We start from the raw sequence: 23,225 nt of genomic DNA, 5'->3' as shown, positions 1-23,225 counted from the left end.
AAAGGAAGGAAGGAAGGAAGGAAGGAAGGAAGGAAGGAAGGAGGAACTCTACCTTTCAACATTATGGGGGGAAATGTCTGCCTGCTGAGCTGCGAAAGAGACCAAAGGCTTGCGCTCAACCTGGGCACAGATAGACAAGTAAATGCAGGGCCCAGGGCCACACCGAGCTCCAGCATAAAGCCTGGAGCCCGGGCACTCAGCCCGGGAAGTTAATAAAGCAACCTCACCCGAGACCAGACAAAAACTGGATCCCCAGCGGAGGCTGCTTCAGACTGCTCTGTTGATGCAACCCAGGGCATGCGGGCCCCCGGGGGCAACAAGCCCTGCTGAGTGCGAGTTTGCAAACATCAGTTACAAAGCACACAAGAAACAAGCCCCTGAGAGAAAGGTCTGGTGGGTACATCCGAGGGGAACACTTGCCTCAGGACCTGGAGATGAAAGAACGACCTGAGAGCATGTGCATGGAAGCCTGTTCCATGATATGAATGAGGGATGGAAGGCACGGGGAGTAAGGGAAACGAATGGGCTTGCATGCAGTAGGGCTGATATTCAAACCCTGGTCTCAGCTGAGCTGATGCTGCCACTTAAGGTCTGTGTACTGGGGAAGGAGAGGGGGCAGAGTGAAAGAACCCCTGTCCTGACCATCTCCTTCCCCTTTGTTTCCCAACACAAAATTTGCTCCCTGGGTTAGAAGCCACCAGCGTCCACCATCTCTGGACTGCCACCGATTTTCCAAAAAGAAAGCACTCAATCCCATTTATCATAGGACCGATGGGTGTCGTAGAGAAAGTGAGGCTTAGCTACTGCCCTGCTGCTCTGGGGCTTAGGGTGCAGACTGTGGGTGGAGAGTGAGAAAGGGTCAACGCTGGGGGGTGGAAGGGGTGCTGGCTGTGTGCTGACCCTGGCCTTCGTGAGGACACCCCCCACCCAGACACTGCTGCTTCTTCCTCCCCACCCCCACTGGGATCCAATTCAGTCCCATTGTTTTCCTTCTGTATCTCCTCTGCTGACAGTTTTAAAGACACCAACATGCCACCGCACCCACCCTGCAGCCAGCCCAGCCTCAGCTGCTGTCCGCTTGCCGTCATCACCAACATATGTTTAACCCGCTGTTCTTTCACTTTTGTAAACATACTGTCTTCTTTCAAATCTCAAATTAATATGATCTTTCCCCTCTCCTTTCAAATCCTGCCTTGCAGCCACATGCTTGATCAGATTTCACATTTACGGATACATGTGAGATGGGACTCACGTGCACAGGGCCCAGTGGCGGGCAGATCCTGCACCCCCAGGCCCCGAGGCCCCAGACCTCTGCTCTCCTAGAGGACCTACCATGCTGTGGACACCCTCACAGCGTGGTCAGGTTGACTCCAAACACTGTGGAAGCCTCATAAACACAGGTACACCGAGACCCAGGAGCCTTGAATGTCAGACACCAGGATGGACGTACACACGGTCACTGACACAGACTCACAGGTGTGCAACCAGCAGTCAGCAGAACCCACAGAACAGCCATGCATTCACAGACATTGCTATGGACTGAACTGTGTCTCCCAAAATTCACATGTTGAAGTTCCAACTCCCAGTACCTTAGCATGTGACTGAATTTGGAGATAGGGACCTTAAATTGGTAATTAAGGTCATGAGGTCATTGTGTGGGCCCCAATCCAATATGACTGGTGATCTTTTAAGAAGAGAAGACTCGAATACAGATCCACACAAAGGGAGAGCCTGGGAAGACACAGGAAGAAGGAGGCCATCTGAAAGCCATGGAGGGGCCTCAGAAGAAACCAGCCCTGCCAACACCTTGATCTCAGACTTTCAGCCTCCAGACTGTGACAAAATAAATTTCTGTTGCTTAAACTATCCTGTCTGTGGTATTTTGTTTGGCAGCCCTCGAAAATGAATACAGACATGGAAACCAAGAGATCGCCAACATCCTTCTACCCCAAGACCCACTGCCACCTTCCCAGACTCACACGGAACCCCCAGGTCAGCACACCCCACATGCACAAACCTGACGCCCAGGTCCTGCTGGGGAGCCCCACTCCCCACAGCCCCTTCCTCAGCACAGGGACTGGGTTTGGTCCCACCTTCCAGCATCACCGAGACACAAGAGGGGAGGGCAGCCAGGGACTTCCTCCACCAGATAGTGAAATTGTAGAAAATGCTAGAATGATAAACACTCACCCATACTGAGTGAGTCCCAACTGCTGGTTCCAAGGGCTGTTCCAAATACTCTGCAGGTATAATGTCATCTAACCTTCACAATACTTTGAGGTAGGTGCTATTATCAAAATCCCCATTACACAAACGTCAAGAGATGGCTCAACAAAGAGTTTAGGTAAGTTGCCTGACACCACATAGCCGGCAAAAACAGAGCTAGGGTTTGGGCAGATGGACTCAAGCCTATTTCTGAACCATGGGCCAATTTGCCACCAGGATCAGAGACAGAGCCAAGTTACAGAGGAACTCAAAAGACTAGGTCAAGAAATAAGTGACCCAAAACATTTTCCCCAGAGCAGACATTCCTTGGGCCTTGATGTCCTAGGCAAGCCTTGCATTCAGCGCTGGCAATGTAATTGGCAGGGTTCAGGGCAAAATGAAAACATGGGCCCCCGTTCAAAAAGCAGAATAAAAAATGTTAAAATACCAAGTTTTTCTTTTTTTTTAGTGGTCTCTCTCTTGACTTATCATAACATTTTTTGAGATTTAATGCCACTCTAAGAAATAATTTTAAATGATTAACATGAATTTTATTTAATATTAGGCAGTATCAGTGTTAAATGCAAGTATAAGAATCACCAAAACTACATACCTATTTTGTAGCTCACGTAAGATTTATAAACATATATATTCCTTCTCACCAGAAGAGCAGGAATGCCACACAAAATGAACTCAACTGTTTTTATTTCCCTTCTTGATACATGCACATGCTACTAAGGCCGTCTGCCATTAGCTTACTGATGAGTAAGAAGACTTGAGAAGAAAAGGAACCAGGGTCGCTCTGGTCCTTTCCTTCTGTGTCATGGTTTGCAACTTAAGTGATTGGCTAATACAGGGAAGTGGCATGAATATGGAACGGTATGAAAGGGCTGCTTGGTAGCTCATGTTGCCTTCTTTTTACTGCCCCAATCGAATCCTTAACTGAAGGGCAAGTATGGCCACTTAGTAGGAGAAGGGTCACGTTTACCTTCTAATTTTTCTGAGTCTCACTGGGCTCCCACGTGCTGTGGGCCCACTGGAATTCTTTGCTCCAGGAGCACGGCAAACACCATACACCAACAGGGAGCCAAGGAGTGGTGGACACAAACATTGTGCGTGTTGTCTCCTCTGCCCATGTGCATGCTCCATCGTCCCATTGGACCTCACTTACAAAATACATGTTCAAAGATGCAATTATTGGGGCACCTGGGTGGCTCAGTGGTTGAGTGCCTTCGGCTCAGGTGTGATCCTGGGGTCTTGGGATCGGGTCCCACATCAGGCTCCCCACAGGGAGCCTGCTTCTCCCTCTGCCTAGGTCTCTACCTCTCTGTGTCTCTCATGAATAAATAAATAAAATTTTAAAAAACACAAAAAACAAAGATGCAATTATTCAGAATGTCAAAATGACAACAGGAGAGCATCAAACCAAGCACAGGGTTCTCCTGAGCGTGGGTACGACTGCATCCAGTTCTGCCTGCCCTGGCCATGTGCCTGGCCCCAGGACAGCCTTAGCTCACAGCCTCTCCTTCCTTGGTCTAGCTGCTCCCTCTCAGAAAGACTGTGGCCCATGCAGAGCTTCCTCTGCCACCAGGTGCTTCCTCAAACCGGTCCAGCTCCTCTGCCCCCTATTAGAAATCACTCGGTGTCTGGAAGTCCATCCTTTTCGGCTGATCTAATGTCAGGGTGCTGGAATGACAAGGATATGCTCTTGGGATGCCTGGGTGGCTCAGTGGTTGAACGTCTGCTCTCGGCTCAGGTATGGTCCTGGGGTCTTGGGATTGAGTCCCGCATCGGGTTCCCCACGGGGAGCCTGCTTCTCCCTCTGCCTGTGTCTCTGCCTCTGTGGGTCTCTCATGAATAGATAAATAAATCTTTTAAAAAAACAACAACACAAGGACATGCTCTTTGCCTTTGTTTTGAGGGGGAGCTGGGTGTTTCTTATTCTTATGATGCAGACTTACTATGATCCAATTACTTCAAGCACCATTTGTAACCCCCAAACCTTCACCAGGAACCCACGCCTTGCTTCTGTGTTCACCCAGCTGCCTGCAGGATGCTTCCATCTGAATTTTTCCAGACATCTCAGGCCTGGCGTTACTTACCCATCTCCTAACCCAAACCTGTTCCCCATCTCAGGGTTAGGGGTTACTGTTCTGATACAGGGAGCCATCCTGTGACCGCTCTAAACAGCACCCTCCACATCCTACAGAGTTTACCTCTATAAGACCTGTCCCCTCTGCCCCACGCCCCATTACTGCCCCGCCATGGCACAGACCTCATTGCCCATCACTGGGACCATGGCAGGACCCCCTCACCTAGTCTATCCTCCTTGTCTTTCTCAAGCATGTATTTTATTACGTCAGTGCCCTACTCAGAAACTTCTCAGAGCTTTCCATTGCTTCTGAGTGAAATCTGCACTCCTGAGCTCTGGGTAACAAGGTGAACATTCGCCCAGGGAAAATAATGCCCCAGGAACTAAAAATAGAATGGATCATTGGACAATGGTGGGTGGAGAGGGATTTCCTCTGCTCTCTACAGACGGCTCTGAGGTGGGGGTAGAAGGTGGGTTTAAGCTCAGAGGATGGTCAAATTGTAAACTTCTCCAAAGCTGACAGGGTGAGGTTGCCTTGGGGAACGTGGCATGGTGCAGAGAAGTGTGGAAAGGTGCTGCAAGAAGGTGGGCCAGTGTGTCCTGCAGTCACCATATAAGTGGAGCTGGAGCACCACAGCTGAGTGAAGCAGAGATTGCTACGTGATCTCTGAGCTGGTTTCCTCTTTCTGAGCACATGCTAGACTACATTTCCCAGCCTCCCTTGCAGTCAGATGGGGCCGTATGACTACGTCCTGGCCAATGGAACACGAGGTTCGGAATGAGCAGAAGTCTCCTAAGCAGTCCTCCATGCTCTCTCTTGTGTCCCACTTAGCAGAGGCAGAGGAAGACAAGGTATCACAAGATGACAGACCCATCACATGGAAGGGGCCCAGGCCCCTGAGTGACTATGTGGAGCAGAGCATCCCCTCCTCACCACACACACTGACCTGTGACGTGAGTGAGAAATACACTTTGGTTGTGTTAAGGCACTGAGATGTTGAGGGTGTCAGTATAGCAGCTACCCGATCCTGACTAGTCTAGTCTCTACACACACATACACACACACAACTTGAGGAATGACTGTCCATCAGTGGTGTTCCTGGCTCCCCACCATCTTTCTGCCAGTGAGGACAGAGGTTCACAAGCCAGACTGCCTGTTTCTCTACATAAACAATCCCTTTTCAACTACACAAACATTCATAAATACCTTCTCCTTTTTTCTCTTCTGTAAGACAGTATGGAAATACTAACAACAAAGTTCAGTCGCCTTTGACTCCTTCCCACTACCCCCACTTACCTACCAGCTTCCCGCCAGCGCCACCACACTCCTTTCCCTCAGTCTCAGAGGCTGCTGCTCTTGTTCTCCTTTGAGTCATCCTTTCAAATGTTTTTTATACCTCTAGCCCTATAAACAATTTTAAAATTACTGTGTATGTTTCTGGTTCTCTTGTCTCCACAAAAAGATGTCCGGCTCGATGTGTTTTCTGCCACTTTCTTTATTCACCAAATGATATTTCTTGATGTTGTGTCATAGATTCATCTCATTCCTGTGAACAGCTGTATAGTACTTCATACCACAGTCGTGCTAAGGTTTATCTGGCTAGTCCTCTGCTGACGGACACTTAGGTTTTCTCTGAATTTTTACTCTTTTGAACAATACTGCGGTAAACATCTCTCCACAGACCTCCTTACACACACGCACAAGCATTTCCTCTGGGGTGATACCAGCGAGCGGACTTGTCTTTCAAAGCAATTGTGCCAATTTGCACTGTTACCAACAATATGCAAAGTCCCTATTTCCACACAGCCTCACCAACATTTAGCATCAAATTTAATTTTTTTCACCAATCTGATGAATGAAATATAGTTCATGGTAGTTTAATGTTTTATTTCCTTGATTACTAGTGAAATCGAACATTCTTCAAGTTTATTGGCCATTTGAATTTCCTTTTCCATAAATCGACTGTCTTTTATCATTTGCTGAGTGCTCTATTGGGCCATTTGTCTTTTTCTTATTGATTTGTTAGAATTCTTTATATATTCTGGATGCTAATCCCTTATCTATTATATAAATTGCAAATATTTTCTCCCAGGCTATAGCTTGTTTCTAACTTGTTTTATGGTGTCTGTTGTCACTTAGAAGTTTTACATTTTAGTGTAGTGAGATCTATCAATTGTTCCTTTTATGCTGCTTGCTTTTGGCCATTCTGTTTTCAGCAGTGACACCATGAGGCAGAGAAATCAGCAGCCGGGAACACAGGCCCTCCCTCTGGTGGACAGACTAGATTTTCTGATTCTCTCTGTGAGCAATAACTTCAACAGACTCCACATGAGGGGAGAAGGCAGAGGGAGGCAGGTGCTGTGAAGAGAGAAGAGAGACATCTTTCCTCTACGGGGAGATGGGATCTGAGGGTCACAGAGAATAGTAAAAGGTGACTTTATTTTGTACCCCCTAGGCTGGTTCAGCCAGACATATGGCTTCTATTTCAAGGTCTCCATGAGACAGTCCCCCTTTTCACTTTTATTGTTAAAAGCAGCCTTCCCACCAGTTACAATAAATTATTTACCAAACCGCAATTGTACTTTGTGTCTCCTGGCCTCTTAAGAGACAGGAGACAACAATGGCACTTATTCGGAGTCAGACTCGGTGCTAAGCTATCTGCATACCATGCTAGTGATCGGAATAAGCCAGCTGTGTTGCAGTAAGAAACCACTCTAAGCTGCCTGGGTCTCATGACTGCCAAAGTCTGTCTCCCACTCACACTACCTGTCCAGGACACACTGGCTGTGACCTGGCCATACATTTTCTTTCCTCCAGGATGTAGGCTGCTAGAGCACCTTCTGTCTAGAACTTGGCTGGTTATGGTTATTTCAGGAGGAAAGAGCATGGCGAATAACAAACAAGCTCTTAAGAGTTTCTGCCTAGAGCAACATGACACTTCTACACATTATCTCGTAGGCCAAAGAAAGTTACATGGCCAAGACTGACTTCAAGGGGCTGGGATGTTAGTGACCAATAAAATAATAGACATGGTCTGCCCTTTTGGCCACCATGTATTTAATACCCTCTATACCTACATGTAGAACCTGCTCACCTCTAAGCAGGGAATCCAAAGTCCCATCCAAACACTGCTGCGACTCAAAGTCCAATATTTCTGCATGATGCCTAGAATACCCTTCAAAACAGAGAAGAGAACTGGCTCATTTTGGTTCAGAGATCTATGAACCAAAAATTCTAACTGCCTCCCACCCACTGGTTCATACACTGTAGGTGAAATGGGACAGGGCATTTCAGTATTTAACTGTGAAGTTAAATACTTCATTCTGGAAAGACAAGAAGATCGGACACATGGCAGTCACAGCTCTGCCGATTTTGAAGTCACTGTGGGCACACATTTCAAGGGGTCTATTCCAAGGCATGGGGGATGTTCGCTGAGTAGGCCCCAGTTTCATCTCCTGGTGGTGGTGGTGGTGGTGGTGGTGGTGGGAGGGGCCCCAGTCTAGTGCTCTCTGTGGCTCTTGGGAATCCTTCTTTTAGAAGATTTGATCACAAGGAAATACACTTTTATGGATCAAAATGTCCATAGAACATTGAATTGAATATTGACAACTTCAAATGTCCGACCTATCTTCTTCCTCACATGATGAGAGCAGTGGAGAATATGCCCAGTGTGGGGGTTGAACAGATTTCTCAGCCTTTTTCCCTTCCATGCCCAAAGAGTGAGGTTAAGGCTTAGGCAGTCACAACCTTTAAATGAGGCTCGTTTTCCTTAATGAGGAAGTAATCAGCGAACAGTAATATAATCTACTCTATCATCTCATTCAATCTACATGACTTTCTGAGATAAACGCTTTAGTGATTTCTATTCTGCAGGCAAGAAAAGTGAAGCTCAGAGAGGTGAAGTTCTCTTCCGAGGCCACACAGCTAACACATCTTTGAGTGAGAAGTCAGATGTAATTGTATTGCTATACTGCCTCCCTAAAAAGAAAAAAAATAAAAAATTAAAACCTCTATCACAAGGTTACAGATGGGCTCGGCACAGCGGCACCCAAGGAAGGCATCTCTCTGATTCCTTGCGCTCAGTTATAATTTCCACTTCATTGTGCACTATTTTTCCATCATGGTTCTCTCAGCTCTCTTGCCAATTCTTCCCAAGTCTCTTCAATCAAACACCCCAGAGAGGAAATCCGATTGGCCCAGCCGTCAGTCACAGGTCGCTGGCCAGCCCATGATGGGCTCTTGCTGGGTCAGACCCTCTCCCCAGGTCAAGTAGGTCAGGCTAAGGTCAGGAGATACAAAACATGGCTTCCAAGGCAGCAGGGAATCAAGTGGAATTTTCATCCCTCGTAAACACCTTCACACATGCTGCTGCCTTTGCCTGGAACCGCCAAGTGCTGGCTACATTCAGTAGTGACGCAGCTTAAGCAATTCTGATCACAGGCACTATGCTAACGACATTTAAGCTTTATAAAAACTACCTGATGGAAACACCATCCTGGTCCCATTTAAAAGACAGAGAAGCTGAAGCTCAATGAAACCAAGGGACTAGACTTCTGACATCTAGACATCTTAACCTTCAAGGCTGGGGCTTCTGAATTAAAGTGCTTTACCATACCAAGAGGTCACATAGCACCTCTTCCTGGATTCTCCCTTGCAGAACTGGCTTCTCTTTACTGAACACCCACAACAAGCCCTTCTCCTGCTCTTAAGATCTGAGTGGTTTGCCTTGTGCCATATCTCAGGGCTGTGTGGGATTCGTCTCTGCATCTTCATTTGTTCTTTCATTTGTTTCTTCATTGAATATTTATTGAGTGCCAGGCTCTGTGCAAGGCACTAGGGATACATTCAAAGAGTCCCTGCTTTCATAGAGTTTATTGTCCAGGGGGAAAGATAGACATTAAGCAGATAATGACGCCAATAATTATGTAATTACAATTGTTACAAATGTTATGAAGAAGTCCAGGGAGGGTATGAGCATTTATAACCGGGGACACCTGACTCTAGAGGGTGGGGGTGATGCCTCTAAGAAAGCAGCATTTCAGCTGAGTTTCTGGAAGGGTAGGTATGAACTGGCCAGGACTGGGGAAGGTGAAGGCTGGGTGCGGGTGCGGGGTGGGTTTCAAGACAGAGAAAACAGCTGGAGCCAGGCCTGGAGGCAAAAAGGGCCTGGTGAGCTGAGCCTGGGCACAGCAAGCCTGGAGGGCAGGGAGGAGGAGGAGGCATCCAGCACATGCCTGGCCCCGCTGCTTGGATGAGTCTCCCCGCATCCATGCGGCCAGCCCAGCTGGAGGCTCCTGGCCAGGGTTGCAGAAGCTGGAGCCAGGGCTTGTGGGCATTTTGTCTCTAGCGAGCCTGCAACCCCACGCTCTTGGGTCAGGAGGAGGGAGGTAGCAGAGGACGTGCACAGCACACTTTTTATATATGTAGGGCCATAATATTTAAGTGTCTTGGCTGTAAGCCTGCGACTAGGTCCCCCGACAGCCAAGCCTTGCTCCACACGCTCTAACAGCTGTCTGTAAAACCCGTTTATGGAGCCTCCATAAATTTCCCAGCTGCTGCAAACACAGGGCTGGGGACAAAGAGTCGGTAGGAGGGAGGCGTGAGAGAGCTGCGGCTTCAGCGTCTCTGCTGGCTCGTCGTCTGGGCCCCAGCTTGCCCCCTGCCCACCCGGGGCCACCTTACCCTAAATTCTTTTATTGAAGCTGATCTTAACATCGACCCCGTGGGGCCTGGCTGGGCAATCTGGCTCGGCACGGACGCAGGCACTTTCAAGATTGCAGCAAAAGGTACAGTAAATCAGAATTAAGTGTCATGATAGTGATTTGAACTGACACTGTTTTCACCTTGTCCATTTACTGGGAAATATATAACAGGAATAGATTGAGCCTGTCATATTGTACCTGAAAAATACAGCTGTTAGGGTAGGAAGGCAGCTGGCACCAAGGCAGGGTCCCAGGGGACAGCGGGGTGTATGGTCGGGTGGAGGGGACTTGCTGTCAGCGTCCTGCTGGGGTGGGCGCTTGTCCTGGGAACACCGAGCACCCAAGAGTGTTTTCCTAAGAGCCTGTTTAAGGCAGAACCAGCCTGACCAGCCTCCCAGGCTGGGTCTCAGCTGCTGCCCCAGGGACCCGGGGCCATCTTTGTTTCCCTGAGGGCCCTAACTGCTCTGACTACAGGGCATTTTTTAAAAGAACTTCCTATCGAAGTATAACATAGATACAGAAAAGTGCACAAATCACAAGTCTATCACTTGATTTATCTTCACCAACTGAATACATCTGTGCACCCAACAGCATATCAAGAAACATTACAGAAACCCCCAGATGGGCCCCTGTGCCCTTCTTCCATCCTCTGTCCTCCCTCCTCCCACAAACAGAGACCACTATTCCGATGTGTCAAGCTATGGACTGATTTTGTACATGGCATTTTAATGAGGACATTTTGAAATTCCCACCCTTTTTTTTTTCTTTTGGCCCCCAAAGAAAACAAGAACCTCTCAGCTTGAAAATAACTTAACAGGAATATGTGTTAGGTAACCTGAGCCCAATTCAGAGGCAGGGCAGGGGTGGAGGGAACAGTGGGGGAAGGATCTGGGATGGTTGTAAGATGGCAGGGGTGGGGCAGGAGTCAGAGACAGCGTTAAGTGAGGTTCAGCACTGGGGTGGGGTGAAGTGGGGGTGGAGGGTCCAGGAGGGGCTCAGGCTCAGAAATGGAAGAAACCTCGGGATTGGGGTAAGGCTCAGGAATGGGGGTCAGGGACAGAAGAAGGGTCCAGGGCGAAGTGGGGAGTCAGGTTCAGAAGCAGGGTGGAGCTATGAGCAGGAAGGGCCCAGGGAGAACCAGCTCTTCGCAGCCAGGACTGGTGCTGATTCCCCCTCCATCAGCCCAGGCCCTGGCAGCCCCAGAATGGGCTGGTTCTGCCTCCTTGCCCCTCCCAAGGGTGGCCCTCCTCCCAGAACCCTGAGTGAAGAGCTGATTGGTGGTGACAGTGCCTCCTGCAGGTGGCCTCAGGCATTACTCTTACTGCCCTGCACTCTGGCTCTGTCTGCTCAGATTTGGCTACCACCACCCTCAGCCTCCTTTTTCCTGTTGAACTTTGAACCCTGCCCTGAACCCACCTTGCTTGGCTGGGGCTTGAGCCTCCAGGATAATCCATCCCAGGTCCCATCCCCAAAGGTCACAACTACTCTGGGAGCTTCTGGCTGCTGGCCGGAAACCTCCCGTGAACCTATTGTCCTGGTGCTACTGTCTACCTGTTGTTGAAAGACATCTCTCAGGCATGGACAACTGTCCTGCTTGACCTCCACCTTCAAGCCTATCCAACATGCCACACAGTCAGGGACCACACAGCTCAGATCACAATGGCTGCCTTCTTTACACGGGAGACGCCTCACTTCCTTTTGGTTATTTCCTTTCCATCCACATCCACATCCTGCCCCTGTCTCCTGTCTCCTGCTCATGGCTCCACAGGAGGACAGCTCCTTCTTCTTGACAAGCCCTCCCTTGAGCACCTATCCCCGCCTGCACTCTCACTGAAGCACTGGAGTCACCTTATTTGATGTCGGTTCCCCATGAGACCACAAGCCCCATGAGCACAGGGATGGTGCCTGGCTCATGTACTCTCAGCACCCTCCTTTACAAATATCAGTGGAAGGGTCTGATGATGAATGGCTAAAAGCACAGGTTTGAAGGTATAAGTATCTAGAGTTGAATCCTGACACCTCTATTTAGATTATCCTTTAACTGCTCTTGGCCTCACATTTTCCCTCTCTAAAATGAGATAATGCCACCTTATTCCACATGACTCTCTGAGGGTTGAAATAACCCATTACCCGTGTGTGGCACTACGCCTGGCACCTGGTGAGCATTCAATAAATGGTACTGGTTATTGTTTCTTTGTTTCTCTTACTATGGCAACGACCCTTGTGTTTCTATTCCTAGAATCACTTGGTTCCAGCATCCTTCACAGAGGTTTTGAGGTCCTCTGTTGCCTTAAACAGACATTTGCTCACAGCCTTGGGCTACAGGCCTACACCCTCTTGGGGCTACATGAAATGTTAGCAGACTCTGTCCCTTCCTTCTGGTCCCCAAGGACCCTGAGTTCTGCAGCAGGGCTGGAGAAGGCCTGGCCCTCCCTTCCCAGGGCCCTCCCCACTCATCTGCTGGGCATTGACCTTGCCTCCCCATTTCCGATGGACAGTCCGGGACCAGCCAGGGAGCAGCATGGCGAGGGGAACCAAGGCCTGCTGGCCAGTCGGGAGAGGGTGCAGTTCTGCTGATGGAGCCTTTATCGACCTCCCGCTGCAGATATGGGCCACATCATTCACAGGCCTCAGGACGGGAGCCCATTCATCTGGGGCACAGAATGAGAGGGGGCTGGGATTTCTCCTTCTAGGGCAACACGGAATTCACATCGGGAAATATTAGTCTGATGAGTTCCCTGTGAGTAGAAGGACTGTCAAGCATTAATCACAAGCTGAGGGGGAGGCAGCACTGGGCCGTCGGTCCAATCCCCCAGGGTCTCATCCTTTCTGGGAACTTCAGAGCCTCACAGGGCCTGAAGATGAGGGTGGAAATGACCCTTGAAGTGCCTCTGGCTGCTCTCTATCACTCTCCAAGCCCTTCTGCCTGGGGCCAGCGCCTTCTGTAAGCCCTTGGGCAGGTGGCTTCACTCCCTGAGTCTCAGTTTTCTTGCCTATAAAATGAGACGGGAAGGACCTCTTCACCAGATGACTGTGAGGCCAAAAGATCTTGCATGTCAGCTGCCTGACTCGGTGTCCTGCGTATAGTTGGTGTCCTGTAAATGCGGACGCCAGCTTCTGCCTCTTCCATTTCCTCCTCTACCGGACTGAACACCCCTGGATGGTAGGACCTGGTTTATTTCTCATCTCCATGAGGCCTACATGGTGACAGATACATGAATGCCTAGATGGATGGATGGATGGATGGACAGATGGACGGAAGAAATCAAGCCTCTTGGTTAAACACTGGTTGTAGGCAGTGTTCCTTTGGCACAAAACAGGGCTGGTGCACAGTCCCTATACTCTACACAATGTCTTCCCTCCCTTTGCCTGTCCTGGTCCACCTTTGGACCCCTCTAATGAAATGACGTGCTGCATGAGATGACAAGGGACACCATGTCAAATCAGATCACATCACTCCTTTACTCTAGACCCATCTGTGGCTCCCCAGTGCCTTTAGGTTCAAACTCCAAATCCATGTCTTGAGCTGCAGGGTTTGGGCACCACCTGCCCGTGGTCCCCCTCACCATTCACTCCCTCACTCTCTCTTCCAGCTGGGCTGGGCTTCTCTCTCCAGTCTTGAGCACACCACGTCCTCCCCGGCCCCAGCCCTCTGTGGTGCTGGGCCTTGTTCAGTTATGTCAGCGAGGTCACAGCTATGCCTCCTGAACAAACCATGTCCTGTCCAGCTCCCAGGCTTTCGAACATATCATCAGGACCCCTGGGGGAACCTGCCCCTCCACTTGCAGAGCCTAGCACAGAGGGTCACCTGAAGGCTCCATATGAACAGGAGCCTGTGAGAGCCGGCCGTGAAGGTTTCCTCGGGGCTTCCCATCTGGGCATCTGGGGTAACGGAGACATCCAGCCCCCGAGACTTCATAAGTTCAGACTGGAGTCCTATGTGGGCCAGGCAGGTAGTGGTGGACAGTCTGGACTGTACCAGCTACTGGGTTCTAGGGCTGGTTTGCTATTCAGGCTCTGGCACTGAGTATGCCTTGGGAGTTCCAGGCACCAGCCGAGCCCACCTGGGGGGCCAGGTGCCCTCTCGGCCCCTGCCCGGGTAAACCCCAGCCACCTCCAGACTCAGGCCCTGTCTGTCTAGCTGTATGGGCAAAGCACATACCAGTTTACTTCGGATTTCTGGGACCACTACCCTCTGCCTCTTCACACCCCACAGGGTCATTCTTGGTCCAGCCATGTGGGTAGACACCTTGGGAGTCCCGAGGGCTTTCCCTGCTGCCCTTGTCTCCTTAGTATGTAGCTATGAGAGGCCACCGCTTCCAGTACTGAGGTGCTTCCCCGGGAAGCAGGGTGACTGCAAAGGTGAGTGGGACCAGAGCAGAGGGTGCCAAGCCAGGTATGTTGTACAGCTCTGCTCAGACAGCTAAAGGCCTCTGGGACATTGCTGCTCCAAACAGTGGCCTTGGGGCAGTTATAAATCAAGGGGTGCCTGCCCGGCAGCCCTGACCCTCTCCAGATCACCTGTCCTGGGAGGGGAGCGTTACCAGGAGTTTCAGGACCTTTCTGGTCTAGGGATGCTGGGTGGCCTAGTGGTGTCCACACAAACCAGCTTAGCAAGGATGCAGAAGCCCAGGCCAGGCAGAGGCGAAGTGTGCATACACACACTTGCAAGAGTGTGGGAGGTATTCTTTTACATCCCTACACCTGAGAGTATCTGTGTGTATGTGAAAGAGAGAGAGAGAGAGAGACTACGTAAGCCTGTTTGTGCCTGTGTTTGTCAATGTTTGAAATACATGGATTAGTGGATACATGTTTAAAGATAAGTGTGTATCATCATGTGAGTGTACCTCTGTATGTGCTGTACAAGTATGCATAAGAACGACATAATTGTTATGTCTGTTCATGGATGTATCTATACGTTTCCCTATATGTACCTTGTGAGCATTTCTGTGTGTTCCTCTGTGAGTGTGCATTTTTTGCACACACATATCTAGGTATGTGTCTCATCATTTTATTCAGTATTTACTATATACCTACTGTTTGTTAGGCTTTGTGCTTAGTGCTAAGAATACAGTGTGGAGACCAGACACCACCAGACAAGGTCTCTGCTTTGTGGGAATGTTCCCTACCAACAGGGAAGACAGACAACAAACAAGCACTAAGAAAATGAAATTAGGTCAAGGACAGAGTCTGACTAGGTGGGAAGCTAAATTAGAGTGGACAGAGAGGGCTTCTCGATGGAGGCGGCATTGAGCAGAAGTGTGAATGATGAGAAAAAGCCATGTGAAAATCTGGGGTCAGAGTGTTCAGATGGTGGGAAGGGCCTGTGTAAAGGTGTTGAGGCTGGGTAGAGCGAGAGGGCAAGTGGTAGGAGGTGAGGAAGGCAGGGAGGGCTAGACCATGGAAAGCTTAGAGACCTTGGTAAGAAATTTAGGTCTATTTCACGAGGCAAGAAGAGCTTTAGGCAAGGCCATGGCAAGCTCTGATTTAAGTCTTAAAACACTTCCTTTGGAAGGTCTTTGAGAATGGAGTGTGGGGTGGGAAGAAGTGGGGATCGGGGAGAAGGTGTGCAGGGCTCACAACAGTGGTGACGATAAGCATGGCGACAGTGGAGGGCATGACCAGTGTCTCCTGTCTTTTGAAAAGCTGGGCCTGTCTTTTTCCATGACTTTTATTTTAAAGACATTCAAATACTCTACAAAGAGGTTGAAAGAAAGGTATGGTTTTACTATATGTCAGCTTCACCAATTATTGAAATTTTGTGCCATTTGTTTCCCTCTTCTCTTCCCCTATTTGAGAGTTAGTGGTAGACATCACTGTGTTTTGCAAGACTGATGAGGACATGTCAAAAGACAGCTTGACAGAGATGGTCAACTTTTGAAAATCTGAGTGTACAAAAGAAAGATGATAAAAATGCATTATTGCACATTGAATTAAAACAATAATCCATGAATCTGCATCAATATGCAAAAATAGGACAGAAAGAAAAGTTCTTCACAAAATAACAGAATAAAAATACAAGAAATGATAATATGAGAAGAATTACCATTCTGCAACCACCAACATATTAATTGATTCAAATAAGGCTCACTAACAGATGCTGAGATCATTACATGAAATGCTGGGGACACAGAACATTCACACAATTTCAAAGTATCATTCAACAGATTATTTTTCAATTTTGAATAGGAGAAGTTGCCTTTACAAAGGCAAAATATGGCAGACAAGAAGGATTGGGACTAACTTCTAACATTTGATCTGAAAGGACTTGACCAACTGGTTAAATGGTGGTGGGATGTGAAAGACAAGCAAGAGCCCATTGAAGGGGAGAGAATCGTGCCATGCTGGCTCTGTCCCCTGTGAGAGAGATACCCCTATGGGTGGAGCTGGTGAACAGACATCTTAATCTATGGATATGTACCTCTTGACCATGGTTAGGAGTCATGAGAAAAACTCAAGAACCATCAGCATACAGGGAACCATGGATAAGATGACATCATCTAGGGAGAAAGTCAACTTCTGTAGTTTCAAAATCTTTCTTTCTTTCTTTCTTTCTTTCTTTCTTTCTTTCTTTCTTTCTTTCTTTCTTTCTCTTTCCTTCCTTCCTTCCTTCCTTTCTTTCTTTCTTTCTTTCTTTCTTTCTTTCTTTCTTTCTTTTCTTTTTTTTTATTTTATATTTATGTAATCTCTACATCCAAGGTGGGGCTTGAACTCACAACCCCGAGATCAAGAGTCACATGCTCCACCAACTAAGCCAGCCAGGTGCCCCTAAAATCTTTTTCATGATTAAAATAGCTGTATGTTTTCTATTATGTGATTTATACATATTTAAAATATTTTTTAAAAATAGAATTGTGTAAAGAACAAACTAATGATCCCCCCCAAACCTAACTATTTACATTTTGATGATCATGTGTCAAGCACCTTTTTTTTCCCAAAAGATTTTATTTATTTATTTGACAGAGAGAGAGTGCGCACACAAGCAGGGGGAGAAGTAGACCCCCAACTGAGCAGGGAGCCTGATGTGCGGCTTGATCCCGGGACCTGGGATCATGACCCGAACCAAAGGCAGACACTTGACCAACTGAGCCACCCAGGCACCCCGGTTACTTGACAGAAAGGTGCCTTTCTGTTACTCTGCTTCCACATATATTTGTATATAAATGTATCATATCATACATGGGTTCCCCCCACAGAAACTTTATTTTTTTAAAGTTTTTTTTTTAAAGATTTTATTTATTTATTCATGAGAGACACACACACAGAGAGAGAGAGAGAAAGAGAGAGAGAGAGGCAGAGATACAGGCAGAGGGAGAAGGAGGCTCCATGCAGGGAGCCCAATGTGGGACTCGATCCCGGGACTCCAGGATCACACCCTGGGCCAAAGGCAGGCGCTAAACCACTGAGCCACCCAGGTGTCCCTCCACAGACACTTTAAACATTTTTTTTAATCTTACCTCCTTTTCTTTTTTCTTTTTTTTAAATTTTTATTTATTTATGATAGTCACACAGAGAGAGAGGCAGAGACATAGGCAGAGGGAGAAGCAGGCTCCATGCACCAGGAGCCCGATGTGGGATTCGATCCCGGGTCTCCAGGATCACGCCCTGGGCCAAAGGCAGGCGCTAAACCACTGCGCCACCCAGGGATCCCCTTACCTCCTTTTCTATCTCCCTGGTACTTCCCTAATATTCCACCAATAGATGTTAAAATCTGTTATGAATACTTTCATATCCTTTTCATACCCATGCAGTCATATACATATAGGGCTTGCAGATCAGTTTGACAAAATGACATTACACATATTTCTTTAATTTCTCAATTAATAATATTGTGGAAACCCTAAGTGAATCTATTGTTCTTAATGTCTTCATCTTATTTCATAGCATAAATGTGTCATGGTTTAAACACTCTCCTCTTCTCTTCATAGATACTTTCTAATTCTATGGGACAAATCCTTTTTTTTTGGAAGGAGGGGGATAAATTCTTATGAAAGAATGAATGAGATGGTTGGGTTAAAAGGTACATATATTTAAATTTTTCAACAGATTTTTTCCATATTGCTTTCCAAAAAGGTAGCATTAATTCTCTTTCTCACCAGTTAAATATGAAAATATACTTTCCCTCCCACCCCCATCAGTAGTAGGTGTTAACATTCTTTTGAATTTTTGCCAATCTGATGGGCAAGGAGTTAGTTTAATTTGCATTTCCCTGAGTACTAGGAGGTTGAGCCATATGTTTATTGGCCATTTGGGTTTACTCTTCTCTGAGCCTATTCATATCCTGGGAACATTTTTCTATTGGATGCTTCATCTTTTTCTTAACAATTTGTAAGAGCTAGAAATTAACTCTTTATCTATCTTGCCGTGAGGCACAGCAAATACATTCTCCCAATGTATTGTTTCCATTTCAATTCTGTTTATGGGAATCTTTAGCCACCTAAAAAAAAGTTTAAATTTTATGTAGTCAGGGATCCCTGGGTGGCTCAGTGGTTTAGCGCCTGCCTTTGGCCCAGGGCGTGATCCTCAAGTCCTGGGATCAAGTCCCATATTAGGCTCCCTGCATGGAGCCTGCTTCTCCCTCTGCCTGTGTCTCTACGTCTCTCTGTGTGTGTTTCTCATGAAGAAATAAATAAAATCTTAAAAAAAAAATTTATGTAGTCAGAGTACCACCTCCAGTAATGACAGAACATCTTGTAAAAGATGATCTCTCTGGCAGGTAACAATGAACTCTGGACAAAATATTTAAAAGGCTATATAAAGGTACTGTACTGAAAGTGATCACAACCAGGTAGATAGAAACTAGAGAGAGTAACACTTAGAAGGGAACAATATTAATTTGAGTTTCTCATGTTTACATCTTTGTATCTAAGGCCAGCCCCAGGCAGTGCCATGTGAGTCGGCTAAAACTCAGATAGAAATCTAAATTCTTACTTGTTGAGGAATCAGGGGACAAAATGTGGGGCTTCCATGGCAGATAGAAAGTGATCCCAGAAAGCAGAAACCCATGAAAGGGATCTTCCAAATTCTGCTTATAAATTTTACCCAGATATCAGGGTATTTTCTGAACTATGAATTCAGTGGAGAAACTCTGAGAAGCCTAACTGGGGCTTCTGAAAAGAGATTTCAGCTGCTGCCTCCATAGAGGGGCATGAGTTTGGAGTTTGAGCTCAACCAAGTTAACTGCCTGAAAAAATAAAAAATCAGCAGTCTTCCAGAGGAACATAATGGAATCCAGAGTCTCTACAACTTACCATTGATAGTATCCAGGATACAATCCAAAATTACTAGACATATGAAGAAATAGGAAAATATGACTCATATTCAAGAGGAAAGGTGATCATGGAGACCAATCTCCAGGTGTCTCAGATCTTAGAACTGAAAGACAAGACCTTTTAAAGCAGCTGTTACAACTACGGTCAAGGACAGGAAGAAAATATGCTAGTCATGAAATGATCTGATAGAAAACCTCAGCACAGAAACAGATGATAAAAATAAGCAAATGGGAATTTGAGAACCAAGACATACAATATCAAATAAAAAATTAACTGGATGAGATCAAATTTTATGTTAAAAATGAATCTTTTTATAGACTCTAGGTTTTCTGAAATGGGTAAAAATGTCCCCTCTAATCCCTGGATTATACATATATTCACCTAAATTTTCACCTAAGGTTTTTTTACATCTTATTTTTACATTTAAGTCTTATTAAGTCTTAACCCCATCTATAGGGGTTCAATTTTTTATGTGGTGTGAGGGGAGGATCCAACTTCACTTTCTTACAAATAGTTAAGGTGATTTTTCCAGCATCATTTATTAATTAACCTTTCTTTTTTGTTCTCACTGAGGCAAAATATTTATTATGTATTGAATTCTCATATATACTCAGATATATTTGTGGGCTTTTTATTCTGTTCCAAAGTTTTCTGTCAATACAATAATCCTATGCCAATATATTTGGATTCTGGTGGCTTTATGGTATATTTTAATATCTCTAAGGCAAGAGGCTAGTACATACACAGTGAATTTTTTTCAGACAATGCATAAAACTATAGAGAAGGAAATAAATGGCATCTAAAATTCCACTAACCAGTGAAAACCACTCAACTGTTAATTTTTTTGTCTATTTAGTTTCTATTTTCTTATTTATTTGTATATACACAAAAACACATGCAAATATGAACAAACATATGCAGATATATGATTTTTAAAGCTATGTATATGTACATGCACCTAAGATGTGTGCAAATATCCAAGATATGTATGTATATGTTCCTATGTATTAGATACATACACACACACATGCATGCCCACCCCCAAATGGATTCTACTGTTACAATTTCTAATAACGGCTTTTTTTTTACATGATATATCATGAACATCTTTCCTTTTCCAAACATACACATTATTATAATTGTTAGAACATGCTAAGATTCTTTTATACGGATGCATAATATTTTCCTTAAATCCATTTTGCTTTTTGAAAATACCTTTACAAAAAAAAATGAAAATACCTTTACTATTGGACATGTAAATGTAGATTATTTTCAATTTTCTACCATTGTAAATACCACTATGAACTTTTGCCTTCTTGTCCTTCAGCACCTATAGGTAAATTCTTAGAATTAATTTCTAGGATTCCCTACCTGTTCTTGAGAAACTCTACAATAGGACAGTGGAGGTGGAGAAGTGGCCAGTGGGGGCGGGAAGTCTGATTACCTGCCAATTCCAGAAAATTCTCCTTAGGATAGCCAATGCTTGATGGGCATCAGGTAGTGGTAGGCCAGAGTAAGGTTCACAAATGTGCCCTCCAGACTTTCAATAAAAAAAAAAAAAAAAGGAAAAGTACTTTTTCTTGAATACTTACTATATTCCCAGAAGTTTACATTCATTATTTCACTTAGTCCTTATAACTACACTTGAGTTTGATACTATTACTAGACCCATTTCAGAGAGAAAGAGATGGAGGACCATAGAAATCAAGACATTTACCCAATGTCATTTCTTAGGATTATATTGAATATTGTGCTGCCATAGTCGGCCCAGTAGAGCCTTCGCCTGGAATTATGAGGACAAAGTCAAGAGAGATACTCAGGATCTCATCCGGGGGCAAGAAGAACTAAGATTGAGGTACTCTGGAATCTTCCAACCAGCAGGCCCCCAAACAGGTGGGTCATTACATGGGCCCAAGAGTACCTTCTAATGGAGCTGTCCCAGGTTGGGCTATGGTTTCTGTCCACTGCTGCCCCCTACACGGTCACTGGCACCTGCTGAATAGCTGGTCCTGCCATGGGGTCCAGAAATAGGCCAAAGACAGACTTGTATCTAAGGAACTCCCAATCTGGTCAGAATTCACTGGTCTCTCTCTGAGGCCAGTGGTTTGGCATCCACTGGCCAAAGAACCTAAAGTCCCTCCCAAAGCCCTATGGGATGGCAGTGTCTGCCTCTGCCCATGGAATTTCAGGCAGCCATTCCCAGGAGACTCAGTGTCTGCAAGTTGACTTCCAGGAAGGGGAGCCTGGGGGAGGGGCTGCTTGATGATGAGCCCCAACTCCTACTCTAGTCTTTTTTTTGAAAGATTTTATTTATTTATTCATCACACACACACACACACACACACACACACACAGAGGCAGAGACACAGGCAGAGGGAGAAGCAGGCTCTATGCAGGGAGCCTGACGTGGGACTCGATCCCGGGACTCCAGGATCATGCCCTGGGCTGAAGACAGGCACTAAACTGCTGAGCCACCCGGGCTGCCCCCTACTCTAGTCTTCTAACCTTCTCCTGCTGCCACACCACACAGCTCTGGGGAGAGGGCTTTAGGGACTAAAGGGACAGCCTCCCCAGGGGAGGCCTCTCCCCTATGACTGCTCCCCAGGCCTCTGGCACAGAATTGTCCCTTAGTCTTGGCTTAGCCCCTCAGATAACTACAGGGAGGTGAAGAAGGCCTGGCCTTGAGTCCCCCTAAAGGTACCTCCCGTCTGGGTCCCACCCTGATGTTCCCTCCCTACCATCCATGCTTCCTCCAAGAACTGGTAACATCACAGGTCCTCTATGTTAGTTTCCTAATGTTTGTAGTCATTGTGACAAATGACTACAAACTCAATGGTTTAAACAATACAAACTTACTATCTCACAGTGATGGAGGTCAGAGTGTGGAATGGATTTCACCAGGCTAAAATCAGAATGTGGACAGGACTGCATTCTTCCTGGAAACTCTCAGGGAGAGGCCTTTCCTTGCCTTTTCCAGCATCTACAAGTTACCTGCATTCCTTGGCTCATGGCTCCTTCCATCTTCAAAGCCAGCATCATCACATCACTGCCCCTGCTTCTGTCGTCCTAACCCCTTCTTGACTCTCCTAGTTCCCTGTTTCCCTTAACTATCGCAGGTACACTTGAGACCACCCTGTTCATCTCAAGATCCTTTGCCTGATCACATGTGCAATGGCCCTTTCCCAGAAGGTAACATATTCACAGGTTCCAGGGAACAGGATGCACAAATCTTTGGGGGACCACTATTCTGACTACCATAGCCCCCAATTCCTGGCTTGTTTGCTCAGGGTGGGACTGCTTTGATGACACTGTGACAGACCATGTTTCAGACGTGGGGGCACACCCATGGCCCAGTAATCTCAGGCTCACTAGCTCAATTCTTGGTTCTGGACTGTGAAGACCTCTTTCCCAGAGAATGGGTGCCAGTTCAAGAACGGAACACTCCTGGGGCACCCTGCTGGCTTAGTCAGTAGAGTGTGCGACTCTTGATTTCATGAGTTGTGAGTTTGAGCCCCACGTGGGGTGGAGAGATTACTTTAAAAAAAAAAAAAAAACAGAACACTCCCTTAGGACAGGACCAGCTCAGTGACTGGAGCGTCCAAGAGCAGGCATACACACACTTGCATACGCAGATATGTGGACACAGTGCGTGGTGCAGTTATGTATGTGCACCTTTGCGTGTGAGTGTATATATGTGAATGTCAAGGTGAGGGTGCATGTCTACATTTGAGTGTACGTGTGTAAGTGCTTTTTAAAGACCAAACAGAAGGCAGGCAGTTTACCACTGCAGAGGACAAACATAATTCATCTCAGGGGAAATGGCTCTTTGTTTCGAAAAGTACATTGCTGACCCCCTGAGTGTCGTAAGTGGCCTGGCAAGGCCTGGAAGGCAAGGAATGGAACAAAGAGAGAGCTGGATTTCTCTGCTGCTCTTCTGGATTGATCCATTGTTT

At 46.6% G+C, this 23,225-nt stretch overlaps 1 protein-coding gene across 1 annotated transcript in view; it reads right to left on the bottom strand.

Annotated features, from left to right (window-relative positions):
- MVB12B (multivesicular body subunit 12B) overlaps positions 1-22,323 on the bottom strand; it is a 223,919-nt gene extending 201,596 nt beyond the window's left edge. The window contains exons 1-2 of the mRNA XM_077850703.1: positions 22,264-22,323; positions 20,717-20,812 (exon numbers count right to left, since the gene is read on the bottom strand). Coding sequence (XP_077706829.1) covers positions 20,717-20,812; positions 22,264-22,311 — 144 coding nt within the window. The 5' untranslated portion in view covers positions 22,312-22,323. The remainder of the gene's footprint in view (positions 1-20,716; positions 20,813-22,263) is intronic.
- Between the last annotated feature and the right edge of the window lie 902 nt (positions 22,324-23,225).

The sequence above is a fragment of the Canis aureus genome, chromosome 16 (assembly GCF_053574225.1).
Source record: "Canis aureus isolate CA01 chromosome 16, VMU_Caureus_v.1.0, whole genome shotgun sequence".
Lineage (NCBI taxonomy): Eukaryota > Metazoa > Chordata > Mammalia > Carnivora > Canidae > Canis > Canis aureus.
This window is presented reverse-complemented; position numbering and strand designations above follow the sequence as displayed.